Here is an 18242-nt window from a genome sequence, read left to right as displayed (position 1 = left end):
ACCTAGTCTCAGTGGGTGGGTCTCTGGGGCGTGCAACTTTCAACACTTGCTGAAGCCTTCTGGCCTGGAATGGACCAACACAGTTTAAACCTAAGGGACAAAAAACCTCAGGCCTCAGTTCGAATGCAGCAGGTGAGTGTCCAACTTGTGTTGGGATTGGTGTCCTTCAGGGGAGATACTCTTTTGTCAGAGTCATATAGTTGAGTTCTCAAAGTAAAGAGTACAACTCCAGTTTTCTTATGTTTTTATGGCAAAAAAAAGGACTTGGGAACTGTCAATAATTGTGGCTTGAAGCACCATGTTTTCCACTTTAGAGGAAGAGCAATCATAATATAGAGAAATGGAAATTCATACATCTTAAAAAGTACTACAGTAGAAGTATTTTGCCACATTGCAGCTACCTTCACTTAAAACAATTTGCAGCAAACTCTTGGGAAGCATAATAACTTGACGTAGTGTTACACTGCTATTATTAACAGTATGTTTACAGTTCAGCAAGTACCTATTCAGACAATCCTGTTGGCACTGGATCTCCAAGTGAATTCTATATTAAGTTTTATTAAGCGTGTGAAGATCAAAGCTCTAGCTTCAACAACCTAACATTGTCATGATTTTGACCAACGTTTTCCAAATGTGATTCCCATCTCAAATTTTGGATTCTTGTTTTGCTTAGATTTACAGCTTGGACATTGCATAAAATCACAGAATCCCTACTGTACGGGGTCAGGCCCTTTGGCCCAACAAGTCCATGCCAACCCTGCAAACAGCATCCTATCTAGACCCGTCCTCCAAACCCTTTTCCGTGTAACCCACCCAATCGCCATATCCCTGAACACCAGAGGCAATTTAGCACAGCCAATCCACCGAACCTGCAAATTTTTGGAATGTGGGGGAAACTGGAGCACCCGGAGGAAACCCACGCAGGCACAGGAAAATGTGCAAACTCAGTCGCCCAAAGTGGGAACCGAACCCAGATCCCTGGCACTGCGAGGCAGCAGTGCTAACCACTGAGCCACTGTGCTGTCCCTGTTGAGAAAATGTGCAAATAAACACCAAACACGACTATGCTCATCTAAAACATGATGGAAACTACATCAAATATAAGACAGAATTTTCCGTAGGTACCTTTTAAATCTTCCCCATGTCACCTTAAACTTCTAACGTCTATTTTTGGACAATCCCACCCTGGGAAAAAGACCTTGGCTGTCTATGTCCCTCATCATTTTATAAACTTCTTTCAGGTCACCCTTCTGCCTCTGATGCTCCATGGAAAATAGCCCCAAACCATTTAGCCTCTCCCTATCGCTCAGATTCCGCCTCCCCCCCGCCCCACCGCCCCACCGCCCCCCCCCCCCCCCCCCCCCCCCCAAAACTCTGGCAACATCCTTGTTAATCATTTCTGACCCTTTCACAACATCCTTCTTATAGCAGGGAGACCAGAACTGAATGCAGTATTGCAAAAATGCCTAACCAATGTCATGTACGGCTACAACAGGACTTCTCAACTCCTATACTCAATGCACTGACCAATAAAGGCCCTTTTCATTATCCTATCTACCTTCAATTCCACTTGCATGGAATAATGAACCTGCTCTCCCAGGTCTACTTGTTTAGCAACACTACCCAGTAACTTACCATTAAGTCTAAGTCCTGCCTGATTTGCCTTTCCAAAAATGCAGCTCATATTTATCTAAATTAAACTGCGTCTGCTACTTCTCGGCCCATTGGCCCATCTAATCAAGGTCCCATTGTATGCTGAGGTAACCTTCTTTGGTGTCATCTGCAAACTTACTTACCATACCTCTTATGTTGACATGAAAATGATTTACCTAAGTAATGAAATGCAGTGGACCCAGCACTGTTCCTTGTGGCACACAGTTGGTCACAGGCCTCCAATCTGAAAAGCAACCCTCCACCACCATCCTCTGTCTCCATTCCTCCGAGCCAGTTCTATATTCAAATGGCTAGTTCTCCTTGTTTTCCATGTGATTTAACCTTTCTAACCAGTCTACTACGAGGAACCTGTCAAACTCCTCATCGAGGTCCATATAGGTCACATCCACTTCATCAATCCTCTTTTTTACTCCTTCCTAAAGTTTGAGCTTTTTGAACAAGTCAGAATTTGGCCCATAAACACTTTAGTGCTTTAACAACTGCTTAAAATGGCTTCATTGGTAACGACGTTTGAGGAACTGGTTGGAATGGACTTAATGGTGTAAAATAGACAGACTACCATATGCAGATTGTCAGAAATCTAGGGCCATTAGCTGATTTTGTTATTTCTAACACATTTCTCTGTCAAGTTCAGTTTAGCCTCTGGAATCATACACCTCTCCAAGTCTGGTAAAAATCACAATTTTGTTCCTCTCTCGATTTCCTTTGTTTCCCCCAACCTGAAAAGTGAGCTTAAGACCTTCTTCTACATTTTCACCAACGCTTGCTCATGACAACTTTTTTTAATTACTCCATGGGATATGGACATTCACTCACCTAGCCACCATTTGTTGCCATCCCCATTAAGGTGGTCAATAGTCACATTCCTCTAGGTCTTCAGTCACGTGTAAGCCAGACTGGGTAAAGATAGGTTTCCTTCCATTCCCCGAAGGGCATTCATGAACCAGATGGTTTTTTTTTGTTTACAACGACTAGTAATGCTTATACGGTCACCTTTAGGCTAATTTTTTTAAAATCCTAGAATTCTACTGAATTCCAATTTTATCTATCACTGGTGGGATTCAACCCATTTCCATGTAATATTATCCTGGATTTCTGAATTACTAGTGGCATTACTACAATTATGCCTCTGTCTTCCCAACGAGAAGGGACACAACTGCCCAGTGAGGATTTCAGCCACTAAAATTCTCTCTTTTGATAAAGAAGTGTGGAGCTGGATGAACACAGCAGGTCAAGCAGCATCTTAGAAGCACAAAAGCTGATGTTTCGGGCCTACACCCATCATTAGAAAGAGTCTAGGCCCGAAATGTCAGCTTTTGTGCTCTTAAGAGGCTGCTTGGCCTGCTGTGTTCATCCAGCTTCACACTTTGTTATCTGAGATTCTCCAGCATCTGCAGTTCCCATTATCTCGGATACAAAATTCTCTCTTTATTGCCAGAATTGTGGGGTTAGGGGTGTGGGGGTCCCTGGCTTCTGATGAATTGCTCATTTAGTAAGCCAACACCGGGGCTGCTTCAAACAGCGTGGTCAGCTGTGGTTTTAGAAAATAAAATGTTTGAAGAAGACTGTGCCAAGCCTCACTGTTATCGTTGCAGCAGGAATAAAAATGCCTTTATAGAAAACGTCATTCAAAAAGATGTAAATGAGATAAAGTATGTGAAAGCTTTCAGAGAACAACTCTGCATCGGGTTAGTTAACATTTTCCAAAATTGCTGTGAATTGAGCCAGGAAGTGGTGTTAATCAGGCATGTTTTGTTAAAATAATGAACTGAGCCAAAATGGGTGTAGGACTGGAAAGTTCAAGGAAGTTCCATTGATTTGCAACCTATATATTAAACACAGGCGATTTCCTTTAAACTGAATGGCCATTTCCTGTCAGAAAAACAATTTGGTGTGGCAAACAACTTCATCACTGTTGTTGAGGTGATAGTTTGTTAAATATTTGTTTAAAAGGTGTAGCACATTATAAAACATTCTTTGGTTCTATTTTTCTGCTTGGGTGAGAGCATTGTCTATTCTACAAATTTACACAATGTTGTACGGAGAAAATAACTTCACTAATAGATTGCAATAATACCAAACTAGACTTATTCAAAATACTAAATAGGTACAAGTAAGTGATAATAGTTAACAAATACCTTATGTGATTGCAGGACAATTCTCCTTTCACTAATTTAAATGAGGACATCACCCCAAAAGTCTTGGATGACTGAACTGCTCAATTAAAATCTTTAATACATAAGGAACAAGTGAAAAAAAGGAGAAGAGTGTAGAGTTGAGACAAGGTCATTATAATTGGGGGAAGACTCTTACGGCTAATAGACAGTAGTAATAAAGTCTGAATCTGCGCTGCCGGCTTATTAAACGCAAGTGGCAGGAAGCCATTGCCAAGGCAACAACCCCCCAGCAGAAGTCAGGTACTTCTCCAGTCAGGTACTTCCACTCCTTTATCTAGTTTCCATCATAATATGACATACTTCAGCCTCAGTAAGGTGTCTGAATTTCTATTAGAGAATTTTTTTTTAGTTAAACAAGCGTGACTGGCATTTTGACTCCATTGTAAGCAAGGTATTTTCCTGTTGGTTGAGTAATGCCTCTCTACTTTTTAAAAAAAATGCTTGACATTTTTCCCTCAAAAACCCACACAATATCATATGATATATATTAGCCAAGAAAAACAGCGTATATAGGGTGTTAGAAATAAAAACATTAAATATTATTGAATATATAGACTAATTCAGAGGAGCTTATGTTAATAGAGTATGACACGATGCTGCAGTACTAATGAAATGTACCAGACTGATAGGTTACAGTTTTAACTTCTCCTAACCCTTCTCACAGCCTCTTGATTTTCCAATGTCACCTCTGTGCCTGCATCACTGGAAGAATTCCCGACAGGCATCAAATCATGGCTGTCAAATGCAAAGGGTTGGGTGAGGCAGGCAAGATGATGTTTTTCTGGACTTAACTCATGAGTCTACTGACAGGTGGCCAAAAGCAACATTGGTGATGGGTGGAGAGTTGGCTATCTGCCTTGCACACTTGGCCACGGGAATGTACATGCCTAGGGGACCAGCAAAAGGAAAAACACTAAAAGAGGCAGTGTATGGGGGGTAGGGGGTGGGGGAGAAGGGACAGTGCAGCTGTTCAAGACTGAAAAGTGTCCAAGTCACGCAGCATATAAATTAGGCTTTATGCAAAATCCAAGAATTTCAAGCAAAAGGAAGATTTTTTAAAAAGTATGAAGAGTATGCGTTATGAATCTCTCAAGTATTTTCAAAAAAAAAATCATAACATGGGATATATACATCACTGACAAAGCCAACATTTGTTGCTCATCTCCAATTGCTCTTGGCAAGGTCGGGGTGATTCATTCCTTGAACACGCTGCAGTCTATTTCTGTGGGTAATTCACAGTGCTTTTGCTAAGTTCCAGGATTTGGACCCAGTGACAGTTAAGGAATGGCTATACTTTCCAAGACAGAATGGTGTGTGGCTTGGCGGGGGGAATCTCGTGGTAGAGGTGTTCCCATGCATCTTGTCATTCTTGTCCTTCAAGGTAGAACTAGCTGTGGATTTGAAAGATACTGTTGAAAGAGACTTAGTGAGTTCCCGCAGTGCTGACATTGCGCATTGGTTGTGGAACAAATAAAGTGTTTAAGTTAGTGAGTGGGGTGCCATTCGAGCAGATGGCTTTGCAATGGATGATGTCCAGTTTCTTCATTATTGGAGCTGCACCAATCCAGTCAGTGGAGAGTACTCCATCATGCTCCTCATTTATAACTTGTAGCAGTGTGCATGTTTTGGGGAGCCAGGAAGCAAGTTAAGTGGCTTGGAATACCCAACTTCTGAAATGTTGTTGAGCCATACTATTTATATGCCAGATAAAATTCAGTTTCTGGCTAATTGTAACCTCTAGGATACAGATAGAGGATGATTCAGTCATGACAATGCCACTGAAGTTCAAGGCGAAATGGCCGTCGTCTGGCACATCTAGGCACAAACGTCACTTGCCACGTATCAGCCGAGGCTGAATGTTGTCCAGTTCCTGCTATGAATGGACATCTTCAGTATCTGAGGAGTTGCAAAATGTATTGAACATTGTGCGATCAGCAACAAATATTTCTGCTGACTCAGGGGAGACCAGTGATAAAGGAGCTGCAGCTTACTGGGTTTACTCTGAAGAACTCCTGTAGCAATGTCCTCAAGCTGAATGAATTGGCTTCTAACAACCGCAACCATCACCTTTTGTGCTAGCTATCACTCCAAACACTGACAGATTTTCCTTGGTGTCACTGACTTCAATTCTCAGAGGCACATTAGTGTCACACACAGTCAAATGTTGCCTCGATGTCAAAAGGCAGTCAACTCACACCACCCCTCAAGCTTGGGGAGGCACGGTGGCTCAGTGGTTAGCACTGCTGCCTCACAGCACCAGGGACCCAAGTTTGATTCCACCCTCCGGCAACTGTCTGTGTGGAGTCTGCACATTCTCCATGTCTGAGTGGGTTTCTTCTGAGTGTTCCGGTTTCCTCCCACAGTCCAAAGATGTGCAGGCTAGGTGGAGTGGCCATTCTAATTGCCCGTTGTGTTCAGGAATGTGTAGATTATGTGAATTATAGGGGAATGGGCCTGGATGGGATGCTCTGAGGGTTGGTGTGGGCTTGTTAGGCTGAAGGGCCTGTTTCCACATTGTAGGGATTCTACGATTTAACTCGTCAAGGAGAAGACTGATTCATTTTATATCCTATCCTCACTCGGCTGACCTCATTACAATCACTACAGCTACTGCCTGCAAGTTCCCCTCAAAGCCTCTCAGCATCCTGACTTGGAAATATATTGCTATTTCTTCAGTGATGTGCAGAAGCTGGTGTGGATTGGGGTGGACAAAGTCAAAATTCACATGCCACCAGGTTTTAGTACAACTGATTTATTTGAAATCACAAGCTTTTGGGGCGTTGCTCCTTTGTCAGGTGAAGTCATTTCTTCAGTGTTGCTGGGTCAAGATCCTGGAATTCCCTCTTCAATGGCACTGGGGGTCTACCTACAGAACATGGACTGCAACACTTAAAGAAAGCAGGTCATCACCAGCTTTTCAATGGCAACTAGGGACAGGCAATAAATGGTGCACAGCCAGTGATGCCCATGTTCATGAGTGACTCAAAAAATGGGGTGTCCCATTATTTTTAAATAGTAACCCACTCTAAATTTTCAATTCTCCCACAAGAAGCAGCATCTTTTTCAGCAGCACCTGTCAAGAATCCTCTGGATTTTATATGGTTCAATCAATTAACTTTCCTTACTCTTCTAAACTGCAGAAATACAAGTCTTGTCTAGACTTTAACACAAGGGCTCCTCTACATACACGGTGCGGTATCAAATGTACAACTAGTCCTGTAAGGTACAATATTATAATTGGCAAAGCACCTCATTCTTTGGAATTTCCATGTCTTTTTCTCTTGGCTGCACCCATGGAGTTCTGCATTGCTGCCAATGAGTGGGAAATTTTAAAACAATACATTTTTCAAAACCTGCAGCAAAATAACAATCCTTCTGCATACCTTGCCACCAATTCAGGCATAACAAAAATCAGAGACTGAATCTCTTTTGCAAGAACAAAATTATGGCAAGCTTAAAAGTACGTTCTTAAAATATACAAGATGGGTAAGAGTCTTACTGGCAGAGGAATGTCCATGTATTCGGTTAGGGGAGTGAGGGGGCAAACTAGGATATTTTATAAAGGTGGTACATAATCCCAAATAGTTAATTCTGGATTAATGCACACAATATTTCAATTCACCAGATGGCCTGCCATTTACTTTTCCCGTAGCAATTTTTTGACAAAAACTGGAGATGATTTCTAACCACAGGTTTCCAATGCTCAACATAGCAGTGGCTACCATGGTCAGCGTTATCCTATAATCAATGCTTTTTGTCTGGTTTCTTCATTTTACCATTTAAAGCCATTAATTATAAGCAGGATCACGTCTCTGGAGCAGAAATTTGGTACGTGCATGTAATGGATATGTGCAATAGAACTGCCACTTGGACAGTCTAGACTTACACTGCCATAATCAAATTTCAGACAGTAACATTTCATTCAAATCTTTTTTTAACATTTTAATTTTTGGTTTAATTCTGTCTTTTGTGTACTAAGATGGCATTGGAGAATGGAGCCTCTGTACACTTTTCACTGTACTCCTGTACTCAAGTACACGATAAAATCTAAATAAAATTTGAATCTAAACCTTATCGACTGAAATTCTAGGATGCCAGTCATATTTGTCTCGGACTGAATCACTGAATGACTAGTTATAAAGACTATTCTGTAAGAGGTGTTCATTAGGATTTGACTGCACTACCAGTTCTGAGATGTGTATCACAATGCTTCTTTTCTATATCTGATTTATAGATGTAAAGGTAAATTGAAAATAATAACGAGGAACCTACCAATATTTTATAATTTGCAAAAATCCCATTATGTAAACAACATGTATCAAAGGATTATTAAGTTAGAGAAACAAGGGAGAGGAAAAGGGATCATGCAAGGCAGAAGAAGTGATACACAGTGGGAGACAAAAGGTAGAATGGATTGAGAAGAGTGAAAAAAGGAGAAAGATGGAAAGGACAAGAAGAGAAAGGATAAAGAGCTTATATAAAAGAAGAATGGGAGAAAGAGAAGATAAGAATGAAACCTAGATATGGAGAAAGGGAAAGCAGGGATGAAGCCAGAGACAAACATTACAAAAGAGACACACATTGATGGGAACCAGTTAAGATGCTAAACAAAACAGAAGAGTTTTTATAATAGATAACAAAGTGTGAAGCTGGATGAACACAGCAGGCCAAGCAGCATCTTAGGAGCACAAAAGCTGACGTTTCAGGCCTAGACCCTTCATCCGAGAGGGGGATGGGGAGAGGGTTCTGGAATAAATAGGGAGAGAGGGGGAGGCGGATGGAAGATGGATAGAGGAGAAGATGGGTGGAGAGGAGAGTATAGGTGGGGAGGTAGGGAGGGGATAGGTCAGTCCGGAGGGGACGGACAGGTCAAGGAGGCGGGATGAGTTTAGTAGGTAGGAAATGGAGGTGTGGCTTGAGGTGGGAGGAGGGGATAGATGAGAGGAAGAACAGGTTAGGGAGGCGGGGACGAGCTAGGCTGGTTTTGGGATGCAGTGGGTGAAGGGGAGATTTTGAAGCTTGTGAAGTCCACATTGATACCATTGGGCTGCAGGGTTCCCAACCGGAATACGAGTTGCTGTTCCTGCAACCTTCGGGTGGCAGGAGGCCCAGGATGGACATGTTGTGTAAGGAATGGGAGGGGGAGTTAAAATGGTTCGCGACTAGGAGGTGTTTTTATGTTTAGTAGAAGCAACTTATATTGTCACAGTGGATTGCAAGGTTAAGAATATTGTGATACAGTTAGTACTGAAGAGAGTAAAAATGTTTACTTCATTTAGCATGACATGTTGCATAAATAATCTGTGAAAATATCGTTTATAAAAGGAGGAAGCTATGCCAGAGCACTTCAGCTCCAGAAACTCGCTAACCTATTCTAGTACAGCTGCAACAAGACTGGCAGCTATCAGACACTGAGGAAAGTTAGCCAGGCATGTCCTACCCTGAAAGGCCAGATCCAGTGAGTGAGTGAACAAGAGAGACAAAGCATGTGATTCTTCACTGACCGCAGTCATACCTAATGCCAAGGAAAATAGCAGATGAAAATAGTTGGAATTTTTGGACGTCTGTAATTTCAGCTCCAGAACAGCACTGCAGTGGTACTGCTGCTTTAAACGTTCACTGCCACCCACCAAACGCACCGAAGCTCCTTTCACAGAACCTTTGAAATCTACAACCTTTACCAAAGAGAAGGGCAAGGGTAGCAGATACATGGGAACACTATGCAAGGTCCCCTTCAAATGACGCACCAGCTTCATTTGGAACTAAATTTTTGTTCTTTAACGGGGTCCAAATCCTAGAACTCTGTTCCAAACACCATTGTGGATGTGCCAGTACCGAGCCTCAAATCTGGATATCCAAAAACAGGCACGATCTTAAAATTGGACATTTTGCATTGCCCTGTGCTGCAACTAACCTTGACTCTACCTAACCCTGCTCAGACTGATCCACCCTACTCTCACAGGAGCACCCACCATAACTTCAGTATCGAATAAACACAGAAAAGTCTGTGCAGGTTAGAAAAATAAACTTCCATAGAAGCAGTGACAGTGATACACTGTGAAAGAAAATACAAATAAAGCACTCACATTCAAAATGATATGCCATGGGAAACCATGCAAAATTGAGGCATAGCTCATTGTCAATAGCCGTGAGAGTGGAATATTGCAGAAACTGGATAGAATTACATCTGTAGAAAAACAGTGTGAAGTGTCAGGGGTGAAACCTTCACTGTTTTGTGATTTAAAATGGAATGACCAATCTGGATGCTTTACGCTGAAAGTGAGAGAAAGAAATGCATTAACTAAAAACTATGAATAAGCCAAATATAATAGAATGGAACAGGACAGAATAGCAATTTATTGTCAATTGTAATTTTACAATGACAGTGAAAAGTGATGTGTCACCATCTGATGGTGCCTGTATTAATGACAGATGTCACACAGGTGGAGGAGGTGGAGGAGGAGGAGGATCAGAAGAAGAACTAGAAGAAAGTTAATCTCAGATCAATTTCAGTTTGGGGAAAGTCAGTTAAGACAATGAATGCTGGTATACCCAGAAGCTGCTCCTAAAGAAGACTTCTACACCAGGGCAAAGTGCCAAACCTGGAGACCGCCATGCCAAGCCAAGACCGGTCCTCTGGGCTGAGGCTGCCATAATGGGAGACAGCCACACCACACTAAGACTACGGTGCTAGGCTGGAGGCCTCTTCATGGGGCCCAGGCTGGGAGAAAATACCTTCTGCCAAAGAAGTTAAAACAGGTAACATAATAAATGGAAATATTAAGAAAAAGCGGAGAAAGGAATTTATAAAAACGAAGTAGTAAAAAGCAGACAGATGAACTCCAAACTCCTGGGCTGAGGACCCCACAAGCTGCACTGCTATACAACTGCCATCTTGCTACTTAGAGTGATAAATTAGACAGTGATGACAGAGTGACTGAACAGAAAAGTGAGGGGTAGCAGTCATTGGGGTGTGTTGACTGACCAAGCCAAGATTTTTGGTGTACTGAACTGAATATTTCAACTCCATCTAAGTATAGCTCAGGGTGGTGACCAAATTTAAAGGACACCACCGAAACTGAAAATAAATCCTCAGATGATCATGAGGCAGCTTGAAGTTCGATGAGTTTTCTAGTTAATTCATGAAAACCTTTCACATGAACAACTATTAAATCTAATGAAACATCCCTAAGAACAGCTGATTATTGGGCACCAAGTATAGGAAGGACACAAAAGCTGGGTTAATCTGCTTGAAGATATTATGGCTGGAAAATACAAGTGTAAGCTAATATGTATTGGAGAAGTCGGAGGAAGAATAGTTCTAATCATTAGTAAGGTAACATGACAGCATGGACAACCAGGCAAATTTCTTGGGATAGGTTTTGGAAGCACTGTATTACCAAAGGACAGTTGAGTTTGATGGAAACTGAGACACTGATGCTGAACTTCTTGTGAAATGTATTTCATATGTACTTACTCCACAAAATGTAACATCACCCATTCAGCCAAAGTGCTAAACCATTATAAAGGTAATGAACTGCAAGAATAAAAACCGCACTGTGAGGCATATGGGACTAACAGGGCTCTAGAAAGCCTTTTCAGTGAGAAACAACATCAGCGGTTGGAACGTAAAACTTGTTACAACATGATATAGTGGAGACAAATATCAGTCACGATTTTAAAGGGATCTTATTGAGTGAATGATGGAAAAAGAAATATTTGATGATGACATTAAATAAAGTAGGTTGGGAAGAGGGCCCAGAGGGTAGGATGATCCGTTATGTGCTATGCCTTCTATGTAATGCATTTGAAATGTGGTCACAGTGATTTCAAGCTGACTTAGGATGTGTTCTTGGGTGTATGAGGGCCAGTCAAAACTACATGTTTTGCATTTTATGCTTCATTACTACATTTGCTCTCTATAATACAGTGTGTCTTCTCCAATAGTGTAATTTTACCTGAATCTTCTTAAAAAATTCACGGAATCTAAACATCACAGGTAAGGCCAGCAATAATTGCCCATATAAAGGCGGTGGCAGCTTGTTGAACTGCTCCGGTCCACGTGGTTTGGTACATGCTCTGTGGTGTTAAGAAAGGGGTTCCAGCATTTTAACACCATTATAATGAAAGAATGTTGTGTAGTTTCAAGTCAGGATGGGGTAAGAGTTGGAGAATGATCTCACAGGTCATTGTGTTTGGCTATCCCTGTCCTTCTCTGTGGTAGAGGCTGCAGTGAGTTAGCGCAGTACATATTGTATATGGCACACACAACTGTCACAATGACCATGCAGGGGTTGGTGGGGTGGGGGGGGGGGGGAGGGGTGAAAATGGGGGAAGACATGGTGGCTCAGTGGTTAGCACTGCTGCCGCACAGTGCCAGGGACCTGGGTTCAATTCCACCCTCTGGCAACTGTATGTGGAGTTTGCACGCTTTCCCTGCATCTGTATGGATTTCCTCCAGGCGCTCCAGTTTCCTCTCATAGTCTTAATGTATGTAGGCTAGGTGGATTGGCTACGCTAAATTGGCCCTTGGTGTTCAGGGATGTGTAGATTAGGTGGCTTATAGGGGGATGGGTCTGGGGGGTAATGCTCTCAGGGTCAGTGTGGACTTGTTGGACCAAAGGGCCTATTTCCACACTGTAGGGATCCTATGATGAAATTAAGCAGTTAATTTGTCCTCATTGATGGAAAGTTTCTGGAGTTGTACGCATCCAGGCAATTTCAGAATATGTCTTCGCACTGTTGATTTGGGGATCATAGAGAGGTTTTGAGGTAACTGGAGGTATTCCTAGTCTCTAACCTGTTGTTGTAGCCACTGCATTTATTTGGCTGGTTCAGTTCAGTTAAATTTCTGGTCAATGGTGACTCTGCAGATATTGACAGCAGGGGATCCAACAACGGCAGCACCACTGAACATCAAGGCAGAATGGTTAAGTTCTTTCGTTTTGGAGATGGTCTTTGTCGAAACGTTTGTGAAGAAATAGTTACTTTTTGTTTATTAGTCCAAGCCTATATTTTGTCCAGGTCTTGTGGCATGTAGGCATTATTATGGCCCCAGCTGATGGTAAATCTAGAAAGGTCAGACCCCAGCATGAAACCTAGATTTTTAAGGTTTTAACAACTTGTAGATTTCTATCCAAACTTTCCGGGCTTAGATGCTCTACAGATCTGGAATCACCTTTTTGAAGGTTATTGGATCTCCTGGATTTAATTTAAAAAAAAATTTGGTTTGCCTGCTAGGAAGGGGAAAAATAACTGCTCTCTTCTAAACTCACAGTTCTTCTGAACTAAAATTCTGAATCTTCTGTTTTGAAGTGAAAACTAAAGTAATTGACTTAATCTGTGCACTTGGCCTATCATAAACCCAACAATATAAAATGTTTTAATGACAGAGGTTCTCCCAGGCACTCAACTGCAATCACATGCTTTCTTGGAACTGATGTATTTTTGTCACTGTTCCAAATTGATTTTGACCTTTCTTAAATATAAACTTCACAGAACTGACCCACACCTGTCAGTCTCTATTTTGAAATCAGAAATAATTTATCCAGTATACACATTTTTTAATAACACAGACTGTTTCAATACCAAATGTGTCGGCACTGACACTTAACACTGCAAAAAAGAAGCAAATACCCTACTTCTGAACTTGCGATGGATTTATTAGAATAAGACAGTTAGGCTGAGGAACTTCTGCCCTCAGCAATCACAAGCACCTTCCTTTGTGCTGGGCGTTATGACAACCAGCGGAGAGTTTTCCCTCTGAAGTATCCAGGAGCCCTTGCAAAATGAAAGTCACTGGGTATCACTCAGTCAAAAGCATTATGATGTCAACAGCTGCCACTCTCAGCTCACCTCTATAATTCACTTCTTTTGTTTTTGTTTGGACCCAAGACTGTAAAAGCCCTGGCAAAACCCAAACTGAGAATCAGTGAGCAGGCTGTTGTTCAGTGTTACTTGATAGCACCACTGGTGATATCTTTGATGACTGAAATTAGACTGACAGGCACTAACTGGTCAGATTTGACTTATCCTGGTTTTTGTCGACCAGCATAGATGATCAATTTTCGAAATTGTTGGACAGATGTCAGCCATTTTAGACGCACTGCTAATAACTTGGCTCTGGACAAAGATGGTTCTGGAGCACAAGTCTTCAGTTGGGATGCTGTCAGGGCCATTTCCTTTGCCACTTCTGTGACAGAAATATTTTCTGCCTGGCTAAATTATACTTCAGCAAGAACTATGGATGAGTTCAGATGGATTTTCAAAAAGGTTGGGTCATAGGCAGCTAAAAGTATTGCAATCAATGGTGCAGCAAAGAAAACAATGACATTGCACGAGGATTGCAGATAACTCAGAACAGTGTGTCACCAAGGGAGGCTGAGAGAGATTCTGTGGGGCAAGATCTCAGAGGAACATGAAAATTACAGATAGGCTCTGAGTTGAAATCCAGGTGCGGTCAGATGTGAAGTCACTGTGGATCAGCAGGCACTGAGCTGATGAGTTAACAAGACTTAAAGCAAGCATGGATAAAAACAAGATAACAAAGTGTGTAGCTGGATGAACACAGCAGGCCAAGCAGCATCTCAGGAGCACAAAAGCTGACGTTTCGGGCCTAGGCCCTTCATCAGAAAAGCCAGCTTCAGAAACGTCAGCTTTTGTGCTCCTGAGATGCTGCTTGGCCTGCTGTGTTCATCCAGTTTCACACTTTGTCATCTTAGATTCTCCAGCATCTGCAGTTCCCATTATCTCTTATCATGGATAAAAGCAGCAGTGTTTTGGGTCAGGAGATAACAAGGTGTACAGCTGGACAAACACAGAAGGCCAAACAGCAGAGCAGCAGGAAAGCTGATATTTCAGGCCTCAGCCCTCCTTCAGAAAAATTCTGAAGGAGGGTCGAGGCCCAAAACGTCAGCTTTCCTGCTCCACTAATGCTGCCTGGCCTGCAGCGTTCATCCAGCTCGACACCTTGTTATCTCAGATTCTCCAGCATCTGCAGTTCTTACTATCTCTGAAAGTGTTTTGGGTCATGCAATTTTAAATGGGTGCAAGCTAGAAAATACCTTTAAGCAGAGCGGAAGAAATTATGAAAATGCAATAGAACCACATTACTACAAATAGCTCATCAGGATGGTTTCTTCTCATTGCAAACTTCATTACTTCCTGATAACACTACCTGACCATCCCTGATTATTTTTTGCACATGAAGTCTGAATGTTAAACATGTGTGCAGTGACGCTGCAAACCATTCAAAAACATTGTAGATTCATTTGCCTTAGAATAGTGTCAGTTGTGCCTTGTTAATAGAACTCTTTAACCCGAGTCAATTAGTTGAGGGTTCAAGTCCGTCTTCAGAAGGCTGAGCCCTAAAACTCCAGAGCAATACTATGGGGCACGTGGTCTTTTTGATAAAAAATGTTAAACCAACACCTGCCTGCCTGTCAGAACTGGGTTCTGAAGGGACACTGGACCAGAAACATTAACTCTACTTTCTCACCACGGATGCTGCCCAGACCTGCTGAGATTTTCCAGCAATTTCTGTTTTTGTTTCTGATTTCCAGCATCCACAGTTCCTTCATTTTGTTTTCTTCAGACTCCAGCTGGGAAGATTTCAGGGGAGCTAAGAGGAAGAATGCAAGCCCACAAAAATACAGCAAAATCCTGGCTTCAAGAAACAAAATCCAATTCTTACTGTGGCACGTCATGGCTACATTCTTTTGATAAGTGTTGTATTACATTGTAGCATTAGATTCATCTTTTAAAAACTGTGATTTTTTTAATAAATTGGACATAAACATGCGATTTTGAAATCAATCATTTTTTGAACAGTGTTTCTGAGCCAGGGGGGTGGACCCAATGCTACGATGTGAAGGTTATCTAGGCGGGACCACAATAATTTACATTTTTGGCAATCGAATGCAACCACATGCTTCTCAGTAATGACTTAATTGTCTCATTTTGGTTTTTTTTATTTACAAATTAGCAATCAAATTTATTCTCAGAAAAATCATGTGCCTAAGCTTTTTAAAAATCGGAATAAGTTGCAAAAGGTCAAGAAGCCTTGCTTTAATAGACTATAATTCAGAACAAATGTTAGAGCTAGCCATTTGTAATGCTTCAGTAGCAACACTTCTGACAAGATATATCAGTCAAGATACAGGAGTTAGTAATATGCCACAGTAGAAAAATTGCAACACTTTAAATAATGAGTAGTTTTAGAACAGACAGGAGCAAAATTTGTGGTTCATTAATTACCACTTTGCAAGAGCTTGTTCTTACCTTGTCATATTGTGCATAACCTCTGATTAAAAATGAAAAGGAAACTTACTGCTAAATGCCATCAGTGTTGAACTCAGGTAAAAAAAAGGTCAGATATCCAATATGGAAAGAAATGATTATCATAAAAGGATTAAAAACATAATATTCTACAATTATAATTTTTCAATTTATTGATCCCGCAGCACAGATTTCTTGTTTGGACTAAAAGTTCCCAGTGAAAAATTATGGTAGCCTAATTAAGTTGCAAAAGATTCAAAAAGTAAATAATGGTATCAGTTCTCTAATAGAAAGATGTAAAACAGATTGCACTATCCTTAATCTTTAATAGTCGGAAACTTGGAACTGGGACTACACAACATTAATATTTCACTCAGTAGTATAGCAGTTTATATTCTGAATTCAGCTGAACTGACTCCATTAAATTGACCCTGGGCAAAATGGAACTGTCGCCACAGTGGGCTTCAATAAACGTTGAAGAGTTTTGGACAGCTGAGGGAAAGGGAGTTAAAAGCTAGGCAAGTTGAATTAACTGTTCCAGTTGAATACTTAGTGCAGTAAAACTACCCCAATAATTCTGTTAGCTCGATGATGTGGTATTTGTTCTCGTAATACAACTGAAAACTGATAAAACTAGTTAGAAATTTGTTTTATTTGTCTTGCTAGTAGAAAGAAAGATAGTAATATTTACTTGTCAGATTTAAAATTACACCCATTAGATCTTAAATGAAAAACGTACATAGTTTGGGTTCTGGTATCACCAGCTCCTTCAGCAGTACTTGAAATAATGGCAGTAGTAGGTGGCTTGAAATGAGAAGGGCGTGTCGACTTGAAGCTTATTTTTAGTTGGATCATGAAGTAGTAGAAAAACTTATCAGCTGATCACAAATGGAAAATGTCATACAAAACATCAATGCTTGCAATATTTATTACAAGTCTGTTCATTTTACGTATAGTTACAGGGAACATACAGCACAGAAACAGACCATTGAGCCTGAGCAGTGTATGCCCACGTCACCTCATCCTTACACATCTGGCAGCATAACCCTCTATTCACTTCTCCTCACACACTTGCCTAGTTTCCTCTGTAGTGTATCTAATTTGAACAGCAACTTTCATTGTAATATAAAATTGACCTTTATCGGGCCCATTCTACAAAAATCATGCTCCTGGTGTGAGGCTTTGTGTGAATTAAAAACCATGGAAAATACAACTGCAATTTTCAGTCAGTGTTCTTGTGGGCAAGGTCCCAAATTAGCAATGAGATATTGAAAAACCTGCCCATACATATTTATGTGATTACGTTCGGTATTTGAAGATGTTAGCAGCCAATCATAAGCAGTGTTACCTCTTTCATTTTGTCCACTTCATTTTGTAACACCTGTTTGGAAACGTCCATTTCAATGAGCTTCTGTCGAAGATCTTCGTTTTCATCTTCTAACTTTATTCTCTTCTTCTCTACAGCTTCAAGTTCATTGTGAAGCCTTACAGACACATCTTTTGAAACCTGTAGTATAGAGGAAGTCAATGCACAATATTCAGAACATGCACTTGGCATTTTGCCTTCTTTTCAAAATACTCCCTCGCAAAGCCACACCTGCTTATGGCACAGTAATTAGGACAAATTCCTTCCTGCCCCCAGCTGAATTTCACCAGAGGCACACTGAATTTCTTACATACTAGAACTGCGTTGCAAAAGCTTCATTCGAAAGAATTTTTATCCTATTTCCAAAAAAGGTACTCAATATCCTGTTTACTGTTCAAAAGCATTTGGAACACCAAGAAAAAAAACACACATTTCAAGAATATTTTTCAGAGAACTGTTGAGAGCATCGCATTCCATGTGTTGTTTCAAAATCATCCCAAACACATCAGTTGACCAAGGTGCATGGCATTTTTGACACACAAAAAGAATGAGGCCTGTGCAATACTTGACTTTCACATGAAGGGCATGACAGTTGAGATCCTGAGCTGAGTTCTCTCCCCTGATGAAGGAATCTAGAATATGGGACAGTTTCGGGATAATGAGTCTACCATTTAAGAGTGATACAAGAAGAAAGTTCTTTACGCAGGGGATTGAGTGTAGATGGAATTCTCCTCCATAGATGGTACTGG

General features: G+C 41.1%; 1 protein-coding gene across 5 annotated transcripts in view; it reads right to left on the bottom strand.

The window, feature by feature from the left end:
• Positions 1-18242, bottom strand: part of soga1 (suppressor of glucose, autophagy associated 1) — a 99936-nt gene that overhangs the window by 68934 nt on the left and 12760 nt on the right. For all 5 annotated transcript variants that reach the window (XM_048550203.2, XM_048550208.2, XM_048550205.2 and 2 more), the window contains exon 3: positions 17476-17634. In XM_048550203.2, coding sequence (XP_048406160.2) covers positions 17476-17634 — 159 coding nt within the window. The remainder of the gene's footprint in view (positions 1-17475; positions 17635-18242) is intronic.

The sequence above is a fragment of the Stegostoma tigrinum genome, chromosome 19, assembly GCF_030684315.1.
Source record: "Stegostoma tigrinum isolate sSteTig4 chromosome 19, sSteTig4.hap1, whole genome shotgun sequence".
In the NCBI taxonomy this organism is placed as follows: Eukaryota; Metazoa; Chordata; class Chondrichthyes; order Orectolobiformes; family Stegostomatidae; genus Stegostoma; species Stegostoma tigrinum.
Note: the sequence above shows the minus strand (reverse complement) of the source record. Positions and strands in the feature narration are given on the sequence as shown.